This window comes from Dermacentor andersoni, chromosome 1 (assembly GCF_023375885.2).
Source record: "Dermacentor andersoni chromosome 1, qqDerAnde1_hic_scaffold, whole genome shotgun sequence".
Lineage (NCBI taxonomy): Eukaryota > Metazoa > Arthropoda > Arachnida > Ixodida > Ixodidae > Dermacentor > Dermacentor andersoni.
Window position 1 is genome coordinate 381149401 of NC_092814.1, and position 15340 is coordinate 381164740.

General features: G+C 47.5%; 1 protein-coding gene and 1 pseudogene across 1 annotated transcript in view; both read left to right on the forward strand.

Moving 5' to 3' along the window:
• The window catches only part of Mp (collagen XV/XVIII-type protein multiplexin), a 383840-nt gene that overhangs the window by 342993 nt on the left and 25507 nt on the right, over window positions 1-15340 (forward strand). Inside the window, exons 23-26 of the mRNA XM_050168496.3 lie at window positions 951-1079; window positions 2925-2963; window positions 3418-3483; window positions 11846-12040. Coding sequence (XP_050024453.2) covers window positions 951-1079; window positions 2925-2963; window positions 3418-3483; window positions 11846-12040 — 429 coding nt within the window. The remainder of the gene's footprint in view (window positions 1-950; window positions 1080-2924; window positions 2964-3417; window positions 3484-11845; window positions 12041-15340) is intronic.
• Window positions 6761-6940, forward strand: LOC126518776 (U2 spliceosomal RNA; annotated as a pseudogene).

Consider the following 15340-nt stretch of genomic DNA (forward strand, 5'->3'; position numbering starts at 1 on the left):
GTGTCATCAGCTGGCGGCCGCCGGTGCCACGTTTCAATAAGGAGTTCAACCTTCCCTGTTGGTCGTGCTACTTTCGCCTGTGTAAAAGACTAGCACGTGCTTCTGCCTCGAAACAATATCATGTTCTTGGCACGTAAAACTCCCAGAATCTGATTTTCTTTAGAATATACGTCGTATTTTAAAAGAATCAATGATTCAAACTAATCAGTTCCTATAACGTTTCTTTCGCACAAAAACGGCTTAATTAGTCGAGTATGCTTTGCAACCTGTGGTGCCAAACTGACGTAGCAACGCCGGGGTTGGGCCGCAAAATTTAAGAAAATGAAGTTTTGTCCTTTTTTTTTCTCTCGTAGTCAACCTGTTCCCGCCTGAAAAATGAAGCAACCTTTGAGAGAATATTTTATACGTCCGAACTGTCTTGTGTTTGCTGTTTAGTGTTTCTTTAGACAGCGAAACTCGCAATGGTTCGCAGGTGGCTTTCATGTGACGTATAGGTGACGACGGGTCTAGGGGAAAATAAAAGAAAGCAAATTTAGTCAGCGACAAAACGAAATGCACTACAACGCGCATTTCTGCATATAATTCCGTCGGCATGCAAGCATAACGGAAAACATTGCGTCGCAAAAAAATAGAATGCTTGTCGTATTTCGGTACCTACAGATGTCGTCACAATAGACATTTTTATCGTAGCTCAGAAGAAAGTCGACTCTGTCGTAGCGGTAACAGTTTACATACCTGATTAGCCGGTGTTTCAACTGCGGTGTTGTGGAGACGACAAAACACTTGACCGCCGTGACAAGAGGCCAGGCTTACGAGAGGATCTTCTGCAGTATTTGCTACCTTCTCTGTCGTTCTTTTTCAACTGGGAAAGACGGGAAGCTACTCGGACACACCTTAGCTTAGCGCACATACTTGCGTCGCAGCTGCTTACCAATGACGTTTCCTCGCAGGCGGTGACGTTCAAGAACATGGAGTCGCTACTGCGCATGTCCGACATCAGCCCCCTGGGAACACAGGCGTTCGTGCTCGACGAGGAGGCACTACTCGTCCGTGTCAGCAGTGGCTGGCAATACGTGGCTGTGAGTGCACCCTTGCACTGCACGCTCAACCTTTCACTTCTACTGCCACGCAACGTCTGGCATTTACAGAGAACGGCTTCGGTGCTTGCGCGCCAGTGCAGGTGCCAGCATTATTATTTTTAGGGCGCGAGCATTATAACGCTTACGCATTTCGTGACCTGTTTCAATTATTTCTTTGGTCACGTTGTTTGTCATGTCATTTGCGTTATGTGTGCTGAGGTCTGCTTTTCTTAACATCAAGAGCAAAGCGCAAAAAAAAGGAGAAAACTATTACTTGCGGGTATTTCGACCTTCCTAAACCGTCTTCCGTATTATGTATACATTATCATGTAAGCTTCGTTGTCGTTGACTCGGGAACTATGAAATTACAGCTGCTAATGTTAGCCAGTAGGCGATGATTATAGTGTTCTTATCAAGATATAACAAGTAACTAGTAAGGCGGGCAACATATCGCAAGATTAAATTTTAATTTCGGTACTCTACGACTCCATCGCCTATGAGCTTCAGTCATCGTAAGGATTTAGGCTTTGATAGCGCCTGACGCGTACCTTCATTTGCCGCTCTGACACTAGAAGAATCACATAGGAAGCAAAAATATGCTTCTATTGCAGAACGCCATGAAGCTATTTACGAGCACGAATAATGCAGAATTGTATGCTACTACATGCTGCCCCTCCTGGCTATTCTCAGTTGGGGTTGGAGAGCTAACAGGTTTCGTTGAGATTTTTAGAGTTGTGTCATGGAACACGTCTGCCCGGGGTGCGCCAGGATAGTGTCGAGTATCGAATTGCGCTGACGATAGCCTCTGCTAGGACCATTTCGACTTCTTCGTCCACCACCGACACCTTCGTATTTTATCAACAAGGGAGAAATTTGCACTCATCACGAGCAGTTGTCCGCCTTATTTTTTTGCGCACGGCTGTTACTGACTGACAGTCACTTAACAGATCCGTTGAACCAGGTTACGCACCTTGTAATGGCCGCCGAGCGTTCTCGCCGGGAATTCGTAGTGAGCGACTTCGCAGGTCAGTCCTGTGGAAACTCGCAACGTGGAGAGAGTTTCTTGAAAGCGATAATTGACATCCACCCGAGAGTAGCACAACTCTACGAAGGCAACTTATGTAACAGCGCGAAAACGTAAGGAAGGGACGACGACAGAACGAAAAGAGCTCTGACTTTCAACTGTTTATTCTACTGACGATGCTAGGCGTATGTGCGCATACAAAGCGCCAGCAGGAAAGAAAAAAAAAGAAAGAAATGAAAAAGAACAACAATCAGCATGAATGGAACAAGCTGATATCATCATGGTCCTAATCACCAACTTCTCAAGACCTTAGCTCTTTCTTGGTCAATGTAAGTAGTGGCATGCCTACACACCCCTCTCCTGCACGACTAATCTTTACCGCCTCGATTATCTCTCTGATGCACTGATCATTCTGTGGAACCATGCAAAGGCTGACCACAGAAATCTGATAAGGAATGCTGCCGTGAGGGAAATGGATTGCACATTTACGAGCATCATCGATTCGAACGCACAAAAAAGACAGTTCGGAACAACTGGAATGAGTGTCTGAATTTACAGATTTGCTTTAGTTTGTAACAGTGGGATATTTCTGGCTTAAAAAACGTAATTATGGGACTCTACCATGTATCGAAAGCGGCTACAAAGAATTTCATGTTATGCTCTCATTCATTTAATAATACGTAACAGGCTTTTTGATAACTTTCTTTTTTCTTGCTAGCACCTAAATTTGTGCTATATGGGTACCACTGCCTTTAGATAAAGATTAGTCGAAGCCCCCCTCCCCTCCCTGTTGGAGCTCAAAGCTTTTCTTTCCTTTGCAGCTCGGATCTCTGGTACAGCTACCCAAGAAGACGACAACGGTATTTGCCCCACTTTATGCTTCCCATTCCGTTTATCGTGCTCTAGGAGGCAGGCAATGAAACAGAAAAGGCAATTTTGAAGGCATGAGCATTTTAATGCGCGCATTTTCACGCAGGCGTATTCTTTTAGGTCTTCCTAGATGTCAGTTTGGCATAACTTTCTCGAATTTTTTTTTTTGCCTACATACTGTTTTCTATACTTTTGTGCTGTCTTCATTACTCTGTCTTAATTTTGTTCTTTGCTCATATATTTCTGTTTCTATGCTATCCGTGTATGTACAGTATATTATAAAGGTTTTTGCCATCGTAACAGTAGCGAAGAATAAATTAAATAATAGCGAGTAACAATGGACGCGTAATTCCTTTTCATTATGCTTGCTGTTTCACGAGTGGCCTTGAGAAGTGCACAAGTTGTCTCCCCTCACGTGGTGCCCTCGCCCTCCTTCTTCGACAGACTACGTCAACAGCATCGCCACTGTTGCCGCCAGATAGTCTGCGACTCGACGGATCTGCACCAAAGGTAGGCGACGCGACCACTTACGCGCCTTGTTTAAGGGCTCAGCTAAACGCCACCGCGCACCTTTTCGTTGAGCAAGAATACTCGATAACTATTATTGCTTGGACACCTAGTTTTCTACGCTTTAGCCATATGTCCCTTCCTCCCCAGTGCCGTTATTTAATACCATGGACTACATGGTATTATGTCTTCGCATGCTTTCGCAAAGGACGATAGCGAAATGTGCTACATCGATGGCAAGCCTTGGAAGCGACAAGGGCGCGTGCCTTAAAATTTTCCTGCGCATGTCACTTCGGTGCATAGCTTCTTCTCCTCTATACCGTTCGTGCATCTGTTGTCTCTTAGGCTGTTCATATCGACATTTAAGAGAGCTCATATCCCACTTCAAAAAATGCAAGCTTTGCAAAAAAACAAAACAAAAAACGAACAAAAATATGTTGTTCCCCTCTGCCCAGCGAGGACAGCGGCAAGATTACTGGCCGAGACGAGCGCGTCGGAAGCACGCGCACGAAGTAAACACGCTGCTTAAGAGCATGTTAAGCGAGTAATTTTATTCCCATATGATTTCAAAGGTGAGGTTCTGTTACTCACAAAACATGTGTTGCGTAAGTGTCATCCGCGTTCGGCCATTGCCACGGCGGTCGTCTGGCCACCACGACGATCGCTAGGTTGAGGGACAGGCGCCAGAACGCCGGACAACATCGAAACGCTTTTACGTAAGAGAATTTTCGCCAATATCAATCCAGGTTGGGCAGCGTTTTATTACCCGTACAGCCTCGAAGCCATGTTCTTGTTGTAAACGGCAGAATAAAGGCACACCATTATACTGTATTAGCATTCCAAAAATGAATCGTTATCACAACCCTCTTTTGTAAAGTATAGTTACAATAAATTGACTCATAAATATTATCCAATTGAGCCTATACGTTTGTATACAACGACTGATTCATTAAAACCGAACGGTATTCGCGCTCGAAAGTAACTGGTGCCATATTAAGGAAATTCGAAACCCGTCTAGCAGACCCCCATCTGTAAACAAGCGCAGTTATTCAGGAAAAACGCTGTTTTTGCAAACAACTGAGAAACACCAGCAGCCCTTTCCCCGTGGAAATAGTTTGGCCCCTTTGATTCGAACATAACACGTGCAGCAGTGCTCTCCACGGCAAAGTTTGTGTGTTCGACAACACACAAAGTTTCAACTCTTATTGCATGATAGAGAAATCGCCAAAACATAGAAGACACGTCAATGCGCGCATTAGTGGCGCGCGGCTTCAGAAGATGCTACTAGATGAATCGAAATTTTCTAGCACTGTTTCAGTAAGTTCAGCGATTCGGCTTTCACCATGGCTACGAGAGCGGCCGTCTCCGAACGACCCAAAGAAAGTGGGCAGTCTTCGCAAGATTGACGAAAAATGTAACACTCGAGTCTATACTTTATTTTGCGCTTGGGGAAGAAGAAGAAAACATTTATTTATATTTCTTAATTCCGCTTGAGGAGATGCGCTTTTTCGGGGTATGGCCCAGTGATCAAGGCGACGGCATGTAAGGCTTCCTGACCAGTTTATTTTACTGTGAAGCTGTCTATGGCTAGGATCCCGGGATTCCTTAGCGGCGTATAACGTCGGCAGAAAACTATCATCATCGATGGCTCGTACCCCCAAATGCAATGCCTCATACCCCCCGTAAGGCAGAGGCTACAAGCTCTCAGCAAAGCGAAGCGATCAGTGCATACATTCTTTGGAATCACGCATACAGCATACAGGACAGCATACGTTTCAATAAAGAACAAGCTCAAAACAAGCGTCCGAACCGAATAATTGATGATAAGGCGCTACTACGCCTACATGCAATGCGAAGGACGTAGCGCTCCCCGCATACGTTTCCCTGTAAAAATTACTGTCACTTCATCAAAACTGAGAGCTGGGTCAGTTCGTGTGGATCCATGCATCTTAGCAAAAAAAAAAAAAGAAAAACAGATGAACCATTTCACTCTGTGAAGGTGGATGACCAGCGAAGCTGTTTAGCGTAAAACACAGCGGCGACACAGAATTCTGAACATAGGTGCGGACTCATTTACCGTGATCTTTATATACATTCGCGTGGACGACGGGACCGCGGCCCCGAGGAGCCGTAGGAAACTAGACACGCGTGACGTTTCGGGCGGGACGTATTTTTACAATTGCTAGTAGGTACAGCGGGGCGTGGCGTTTCTCGCGGCGCTCGACGTTTCGGCGCAGGCGCGAGTAAGAGCGGATGCGAGAGAGAATATCTGGAGGCCTGAGCTCCTTGAATATGTGACTCTGCCTAGGCACTACGGAGGAGGTTTCTTAGCGCGTGTTGTATGCGTTTGTTCCCTAGAGATGCCGGCATTGCGAAGTGCGATCGAGTTTGTTTAAGCTCCGCCGCTGGCTGCCCTCGCGGTACATGAGGCAGTGGGCACCGACGCCCCATTTGGTGATCGCTATCTGAAGGGCCAAGTTTCTGACTGGTGTTGTAGAAGTCGCGGGTCGCTTTTTTTCGTCCCAACGATAGATTGGATTTTTTACAAGTACTGTTCCAGGACGGCACATGTAGCCGGCAAACGGAGGCCTCAGGAGAGCACCTGAGGTTATCTTAAAGTAGGCGGCGCAGGATCTCCGGGGCACCCAAGCGGTAGCGGGGTGATCAAAGCTGCAAGCAGGGCGGCCCGTGGGTTGAGGCTACGGAGGCCCAAGCGTGCCAGGGGGTATTTGCATGAAAAATTCGCTGACAGCCGATCTTATATACTCCTGGCACGCGCAGGCCTCGGTGAGCCCCAACCCACGGACCAGTCCGGGTTCTAGCTTTGATGTCCCCGTTGCCGCTTGGGTGCCCTGGAGGCGCCGTCAATAATGCGAAATAATGACACGTTGTTTCAATTAGTAAAAAAAAACGCGAATGAATAAATATAATTACGTCCAGCCGCCAACTTGCGATGCTAAGTTCCGCACTACCGCACCCCGCGACGTCTACCAGCACGCCTAGGGACAAACGCATACAACACGCGCTAAGAAACTCCTCCGTAGTGCCTAGGCAGAGTCATATATTCAAGGAGCAAAAGTCCCCACATTTCCCCTCTCGCACCCGCTCGTACTCGCGCATGCGCGCACACGTCCCGCGTCTCCGCAAGTGCCACGCGCCGCTGTACCTACTAGCAATTGTAAATACGCCGACGGGACTGCCACCACGGAAGAGCGGAAGGAAAGGAAAGGGGGATACGCAAACGCTTGGAACGCCGACAAAGAGAGGGCGGTGCGAACGCATGGCCGACGCCGGTCAAAGTGTAGTATCTGTTCTTATCAGCTTAATATCTTATACGGGTTGTATTTAGACCCGAGATATAAAACTTATTTTTGCAAGTTGGTGTAGTGTTTGAAGCCTGCTTCACCTCCGTCGCGGGTCAGCGCGGTATTGCACTATCTTCGGGATCGGCCCAAGTTTTTGGTCTACGGACATCGATCCGCTGGAAATTAGCCATATACAGCTTCGCTGTAAAAACCAGTGCGAAAAAAACGTGGACGAGCAATGAAACGACAAGCACGGACGTCTTTTTCGCAGTTGTTGTTGTTGTTGTTGAGATGAACGGCAGCTTGACTGTAGCATGCGAAACAATGAGTGACGTTACTACACTTTCGTAAGTAAAAGAATAACCTGCCTAGCAACTGATTTGTGTTGCGACAGTGCTATTTATTTAATTAATTGTGGGATTTTACGTGCCAAAACCACGTTGTGATTATGAGGCACGCTGTAGTGGGAGGCTGCGGATTGATTTTTACCACCCGGGGTTCTTTAGCGTGCACCTAAATCTAAGTACACGGGTGTACTTAGATTTAGGTGCACTTAGATTTAGTGCACTTAGATTTAGTGCACTTAGAATTTGCATATGGCAGTGCTATTGGGAAGGCCACGTGTAGTGAGGACTCCTGAGGAGCAGCGTGCATACGAGGCGCGGCGAATATCTCTGGTCCACTCTTTGTAGGCAGGCGCACGAAGTAGCGGCGCAAGCCAAGTCGCAGGCCGTCGAAACTTCTTAGGCTGATAATTAGGTAGAGTGCCCGTGAATGTCGCTACGTGAATAATTTCAACCTATGTCGCAATGGGTGTATTCGTTCTAGTTGTCGTCTACAGCTCTCACTGTCCAACCACGTTCACACATTGGATTGGAGACCATGTTTTTTACGGTCATGCCTAGTCCCTTGTCATTTTTCGAAGACAGTCCATGTGGCTAGGTTGGCATTAGCAGCAAGAAAAACTTCAATGAAAATTTTGCTTATTGCCTAAATGTGCAAATTAACTCTGATTATTCACTCTAGGGCACATGGTGCAATCGCGACATTGTAGCCGATAGTCGTCAGCTTCACTGCTCACTTAATGACTTGGGCGTCATTACTCGTCGGCTTCAATTTCACGATTACAAGATATGCACCAAAGTGAATAATTATAAATTAGGTAACACATTAGAGGTCATTAGAGAAATTACCGCGGTAATCTTTCTTGCCGATAATGTCCGCCCAGTCACGTATGACGTGTCTGCAATGACGGCAAGGGTCTAGACATTAAAGTTTCTCTTAATAAAAAGTCTTGCGCATAAAAAAGATACATCTGATATATCTATGCTCTTTCCAAATTGTGCGCTCTTTCGGAGTTACTTGTGCTTTTGATGTTACACAATTCTGACGCTGCACAACACTGTTTCTGTGCGTTCATTGTGCAGTCATGTGTTCTGAATGAATGCTTCTCATCTGCTGTATTGTCTTACACTTCTTGTCTCTACTCTTTCTCTTGCAAATGGAAACCAGATTAAAAGAAAGGTAAGATGAGGTTGCGTTCTTCTGCACGTTAAATGTTCTTTGTGTACATTGCTTTGAAGACCCTTATCTTCTAGCAAACGCATAATCGTTCACAAAGTGGCGTCTATGTGATAACACAGCCACGACCCTTTGTTCAGTTAAGGTCATGTATTGCGTCCGTCCTGTACATCAGCACAGCCATACCGTGCTTACATTACGATATTTTTCACACATATTGCCTTCTATATAAAAAACCTTCTGGTTAAAGAAACAGGCGGACGGATTAAACAATGGTGCATGCACCGCGCCATCAAGAAAACTGGTTTTATTTGTGCGTCATGTCAACAGGATCAGCCCATGTAGTACTCAATTTAGGTTCTTTGAATTCTGACTAAATATGAGTAGTTGGTTGTATTTACTGCTTACATGGCATTTTTGTAACGTGCTAGGGCGAATATTTTAGGCCATTCTTGTCTGTATACCCCTGTACTGATTATTAAATACGTTTTCAATTTTATGACCTATCAATGTCCTAATGTTTTCTTTTTCAATGACATATGCCTTAATGTGCATAAGTATTTGGTAGTCGCACGCTAAGCGAAATTGTAGCAACTCGAGTGGTCATGCTTTGCTTTTTTTTTTAAACCTCTCTAGCTATTGTCACTTCAAGTGCGTCAGGATAAACTGCTTTTTACTTTTAACGATTGGAGTTTCCATCTTCCAGCTTCTTCGTACGATGAAAGAAAAAGGGCGTTGAACGGTGCATGTTCAAGAAAGAATTTAGAAAAAAAAAAGTGCTTTTAGTTACGACGGCGTAACCTACATAATATAGGCGACAGCCGCACTTGTTTTTCTCCCGTGCATTTCCATCCCCGCCATCGTCCTGCATTTGTCAATTGGTGCTGTTGCGCGAATGGCGCTGCAGCCGTGATGAAGCTGAGTGCGGCGTTGTGCGAGTAACACGGCGCATGCATCGCCACGCATCTGGTCTAAGCACAGGCAGCACCCGTAAACATCGCGGCGGAACAGTTGAACGCCGATCCCAGCAAGGAGCAATTTCATTTTTAACGTGCAGCTTACGCACGGAGTACATCTACACTGTAAAAATGTGTGCGCCCTTAAGGGTGTTTTCTCGTTCCACTGGTAACAATCTCGCCGTTAGGGCCTTACAAAAAGTTTGGAGGACGCTTAAGCTTCGCCTTGAAGAGTGGAGCGCCGATAGCATTCAAAGGTCCCCGACTGCTTCCTCACGCTTCCCGGCAACTGGATCGTATGTAACCGTAATGTTTACGTGGAAACGCTTGCCGCGAACGCTATGCACGAAGGCGAGCTTTTTGGTGGAACCACGGCCTCTTGCGCGGGCCGCGATGCGGCGGAGGCGAGCGCCAGGTGGAGTTGTAAGTAAAGACTTTAGTTGTAAGGAACCGGGCGCGCCGTGGCCCCCAAGACAGCGATCGCGCGGGCGCGTTCAAAATGGCGGGTGCCGCGGCTGGTCTGTGAACACCGCGGCCGGTTTGTGTGTGTGAAGGAGTTTCTTTGACTTTTCGCGTAGCAGAATTACGTTTTCTCCTATAGTCAAATTACAAGCTGAGAGCTATCAGGTCTGTAGGTTGTGTGCAAGTCGTAGTTTACCATTGTTTTCTGCGTATTTTAGCTTGAGAAATTCAATTAGTTCAGTCAATTCCTTCCGTCATATAGAATACATGGTTATACGTGAGTATACGTCTGACGCCGGACGCCAACGCGAGGCGCCGACACCGGATTTTGTGCGACACGGGCTCCTTAACGCTGTCGCGTTAAAATTTATACAGGCCGACAACTGAAGTCTAACTAGACGTGCGATCACAAAAGACGTAGTTGAAAACTATGTAATCATTATAACAGCCTTAAGCGCACAGTTTCATATTTCTCCCTATGCAATTGTCTTGTCGGATGTTTTTGTGCGCCCAAGGCTGTCAGAATGATTACATAGTTTTCAACTACGTCTTTTGTAAACGCACGTTTAGTTAGAGCTCCGTTGTCCTCGGTAAATTTTTGTAAGGCCCTAACGGTGAGGGTGTTACCAGTGCGACGAGAAAACACCCGTAAGGGTGTAAACATTTTTACGGCGTACGATTAAAAGTCTTGATCAAGTCTTTAATTTCAATGCACGTTCAGGGTATTTCGTTCGAGCGAGCAAGGCCTTCACGCCTTTCGGCTTCCGGGGCAACAGGGAGGGATGATGTGAAAGCACGTATATTTCGACGGCGCCCACGTCCTGGTACGCCGACGCACGCCGCTACGAGGTGCAGCCACCGACGGTACCCGCGCCTCCTGGCTGTGCACGCGCGGGGACTCGCTTTCTCTTCGCTTCGCCATGGGTATCGACGGTGGCTATTCGCTGACGCCGAGCATGACGCTGTTTCCTTTCTGTAGCTGTTCATACAGCAACTGATCATTCTTTCCGTGACCCGTACGCTACCCGCCGCGGTAAATCAATGGCAATGGCATTTCGCAGCCGAACACCAATTCGTGCACGTGTTCGATTTTCGCCCGCGGTGGCAGCGTGGGAGAGATGCCGAATTTGAGAGCACCAGTGTACCTAACAGTGCCGAGTTCAGGTGCGCGTTAAGCGAGACCAGATGGTCAATCCGCCGCGTCTTACAATGTGGGGAGGAGAGAGAAAAGAAGAGAAAGGAGATGAAAGAAACCGAGGCTAGCCAGATTAGAGGCCCCGGTTCGCTACCCTTCACCAGGAGAAGGGGTAGAAGGCAGGAAGTGTCAGTAAAGAAACTCGCTTGGGAAAAGTCGGCCTTTTCGCATATACGTGGTGTGGCGCCAGACGACAACCAATGTTTATTGCGTAGTACCAGTGCTTTACAAAATAAACAAGCAAAAAAAGAACGCTATAACAGCAGTGATATTGAAGCACCTGGGAATGACGTCGGTTAGGATCAGGATGCAATAACTCTGGTTTCCGTTGAGTTCTCTCAGAGACTATTGAGGTCTCGGAAGCTGAGGTGTCTGAGATTATGAGTTGTGTGTTTCGAAAGTTTGCAGCGAACTACATTAGATTTCAAGTTAGTTTTTTCCCTCCATGCCTCACTAGAAGCTTTTTTGCGGAAACGTTCGCTGGAACGCCAGCGTATTTCGCAGGACACTTTGAGGAAGGCTATCTCTAAAGTAGCCATTGCCAGGATTTTTTATAGGTGGTTATGTACTTAGGTACTTTCTAGTTAGACTGCCTAATTGAAGGTAATCACTGCATTAGCGATTGCCTTCAATTAGGCAATGTCGACATGTTACCTGAAGTGCTTCACTGAGATGTCATTTAAGTGCAACTCCTTTATTAGCCAGTTAACATTGTGCTTTCTTCAGCTAGTAATATCCACCTCTATAGGAAGTCCATCTGGTCTTGAAGAGGTGGAATTACACTATATGCCGGCGATGATTAATAACTGGTTGGGAGCTGTGCGAAAAAAAGTAAAGGGCAAAAAAAAAAATGTTTTCCTCTGTATAGGCAGGAGGCTTTGTTTGCGGGCAGTGTATTTAGAGCCTTTGACTTTGCGTGGCCGCAGCTTCGCGTGGCGGCACTGAACCAGCCGTGGACGGGCGACCTGCACGGGGTGCGGGGCGCCGACTACGAATGCTACCGCCAGTCCCGGCAGGCGCACCTGCGGGGGACGTTCCGCGCCCTGCTGGCGTCGCGGGTTCAGAACCTGGACAGTATCGTTCGGGCCAAGGACGCCGACCTGCCGCTGGTCAATCTCAAGGTACGCACTAGCTCCCATCCGCTGCTAGATACACGAGCGTAGTCGCTCGCGTTTACCCTTAATGGTGCTCACTAAGCTGCATGCTATTCATCATTCCAGCGGCTATTTTCTGTAATGTCCACAGGTTGGAGAAATACGACGAGACGGCGCTGAATTACCGCATTATTACTTCTTGACTGTCAGTAGTGGTTCTGCGTGACTAAATGATGTGAATTATTTAGGCCTTATTTTTCTCGTATAATGACTGCGGGACCGACGGTGCGCAGTGCTGATTAGAGGCCATTCAGACGCGATATAGGGTGTCCCAGCCAACGTTTGGTCGCCGTACAAAGCTTTGCTGTGTGTTCTTTTTTTGCAGGCGCAATCATTGTTGCGCCCATTGACTGCGGGGCAAATGCGGCCCACCTTTTCAGTAGCAGAGATAACAACAGGCACACCACGTGTCCGCGCTCTGTCGACACCTTTTTCAGGTGGTGCGAAAAGCCGTGAATCTACGGCAGTGCTTCTGGCCTCGTAGATTCGTGAATCTTATGGCAGAGCGGTAAGCACGAGCAGCGGTGACAGCCTATGTGGCTGACCACTAGGGACAAGTTACCAAAGTCGCCTCGAACTACTGGCCACCGTGAGACGGCGCAAACGTGTTCTTGGGCACATTCCACTCACGTGCTCTGAAAGAGTGTGCTGAAGACTGTACTATAGAACGGCCAGAAAATTCCCAAATCTATTAGGAAATATAGTTTCACGTGTTAGTTCCCCAGTCTAGTCCCGGAATTCCATTTAGCTGTATATGGAAAAACGGTCAGAACCAGAGGGCAGTGAGACTGACACGGACAGCGCTGTGTCATTAAATGAAATGATAATTCACTCTGTGTATAGATTTACAAAGCTAATTATTTTAATGAAAAAGCCAAGTTCATAATTTGTTTTTCGAGAAGGGTTCATCACAGGCGTTAAGGAAGTTTCATGCCTCCTTATGCTCCTAACCTACCGTGTTTTGTTGGAGGTCTAGTGATCTGCTTATAGTCACATTGCAAACGGCGCTGAGGCTGAGCAATGTCCGGCCTCTGTCACGAGGCTAAACAGGCCTGTAGCTATCAACACCACTATTAAACACCGTAAGCCCCACTACTAAAGTCCAAATGTGTAGGCTGTTAGATTTGGCAGACGTAGCTGTAGAGATGAACTTGGGACGACAGGGCTAGGCGAGCAGGATTTATTTGCAGGATTTACATTTAAAACAGGACATACATTGGCTGTCTAGCGCGACTCCCATATGGAGCCCGCAAAACTAACATACAGCAAACAGTTTACGAGCACACAGCTCACTAGTACATTTCGAGCATGACAGAGCACTCAGCTCCCGACAACGATCACGACACGAGCACACCCTAGCAGCCGGCAAACGGTGCTTATAAGCCCTTGCTCGATGTCATAGTTCGACGTCATTCAAGATGACCCGCCTTTTTGGAGGATGAGGTGGGTCGGAACAGGAATGGTCGGGAAGGTTCGTCCAAGCCTTGTAAACTTGCCGCCGCCCCGCACTATCGTTTACGCCCACACACACGCAAACACACAGGTACGAACCCATACACACAAAGGCTCCGGAGTCGACGACCGAGGGCTTCGTAGAACCGTGCTCCGTCTCGGGTGGTGCGGCCAAATACCAATTTCCTGAGTTGATCGCGCGCCACGTGGCTGCCGGTCATCCGCAGTTCTCGGTACCGCCCAGCTTTCAGTGCCGACGTCAGAGGGCTTCGTAGAACTGCTCCGTCTCGGGTGGTGCGGCCAAGTACCAATTTCCGGAGTTGATCGCGCGCCACGTGGCTGCCTGCCGACCGCAGCTCTCGGAAGGGCGCTTCGACTGGTGGGCTTGGAACACGTGCAGCGGGCTGAAAGCTGGCACGTTGCCACCCCGTATGGCCATTCTTAACAGCTCCTCCATGGCCCGGAAAATCTCGCCTGGCCAGTGCAGGCAACCGCTGGGCAGGAAGAGAATGGCTGGCGAGCAAGACGATGGCTTTGCTCTCTGCAACCCCTGCGTACTTGGAATGCCTTCAACCATCTTACAACAACTGGCACAGAAGAGTCGACCCGGCAACACAATACCGCTCAGCGTTCAAACGCCCGGAATTAGCTGCTAACCCACCAGGCCTCCTATCACAATTTCCATGCAAGTCACTCAACTGGGAATCCCAAATTTTGCCCCAAAATTTCGTGCCGCCAAAGCGAGCGTTCACGTTCCTCCGGAGTTCGACCAAACCCGACCGTCGCGCTGCACAAGAGTAAAGGTTTACGCAGAATTAAACCGAAGCCTTTCAAACACCAATACTCAAACATAACTTCAGCAGCCTAACTTCGCGAACAGCCTGTTCCTACCCTATCACAGTGGCGTACTTATCTCATGTACTGCTGCCACTGAACCGTCTGGCCAGCTCCACAGGTACGTCATCACAGACGCGCTAAGTTTGAGGTCCCTATTCCGAACACGTGCTTGCATCATACAAAGTTTTCATCACGCTGACTCACATTTGTTCCTTTAGTCCACACAGGACACGTTCCTTAAATAAACAACCAAATTTGCGTAACTTACGCAACATAGAGGAACCTTCAAACAAATGTGTCTTCTACTAACTAGCTCTTCGCACGCGTACTAGAGAAGTCAGAATACGGCTGCCTTCGACACACCCGAGCAACCCAGTCATAAACATTCTGCTTCCTTCCGTCCACACAGGACACGCGCTAATGGACCTAAGAGCTCTTCTCAGTGCAAATCACGCACTTACTGAAAATCTACGCGCTTAACCTTAGAAAAAATCAAAAACACCTAAAAAGAAAGAAGGTTAAATAACACACACGCGCGTTACGATAGGCCTCTCAACGATAACCTTGACCTACAGGTTACTCACACACACACAAAAAGAAAGCCTATGTACTCAGTAATGAACATCTCGCGAGACTACAGGTTTACATAAAACGCATCTTTCAAATCTCGGAGCTTCTCTAACGAAAACACAAACAAAGCTCAAACCTTACACATTGAAAGAAATCCCAGTCTCAATTCGCGAAAATTCTCCGATGCTCAAAAAATCAAACAAAACAACATGTTTCTACGGAAGGGCTCTTGGCCTCCCTTTCCAAACGCTTTCGTCTGACTCATACTTTGAGTCGGACCCGAGGTGGCCGCGGTTTGAAAGCTAGTCCGGCTGCCGAGGAACAACAAAAGGGCTGACTAACTATCAGCTCCCCCAAGACGTTACAGTCCCCTGCCAATTTGCGTCCTGGCGCCCCGCTTTCAACACG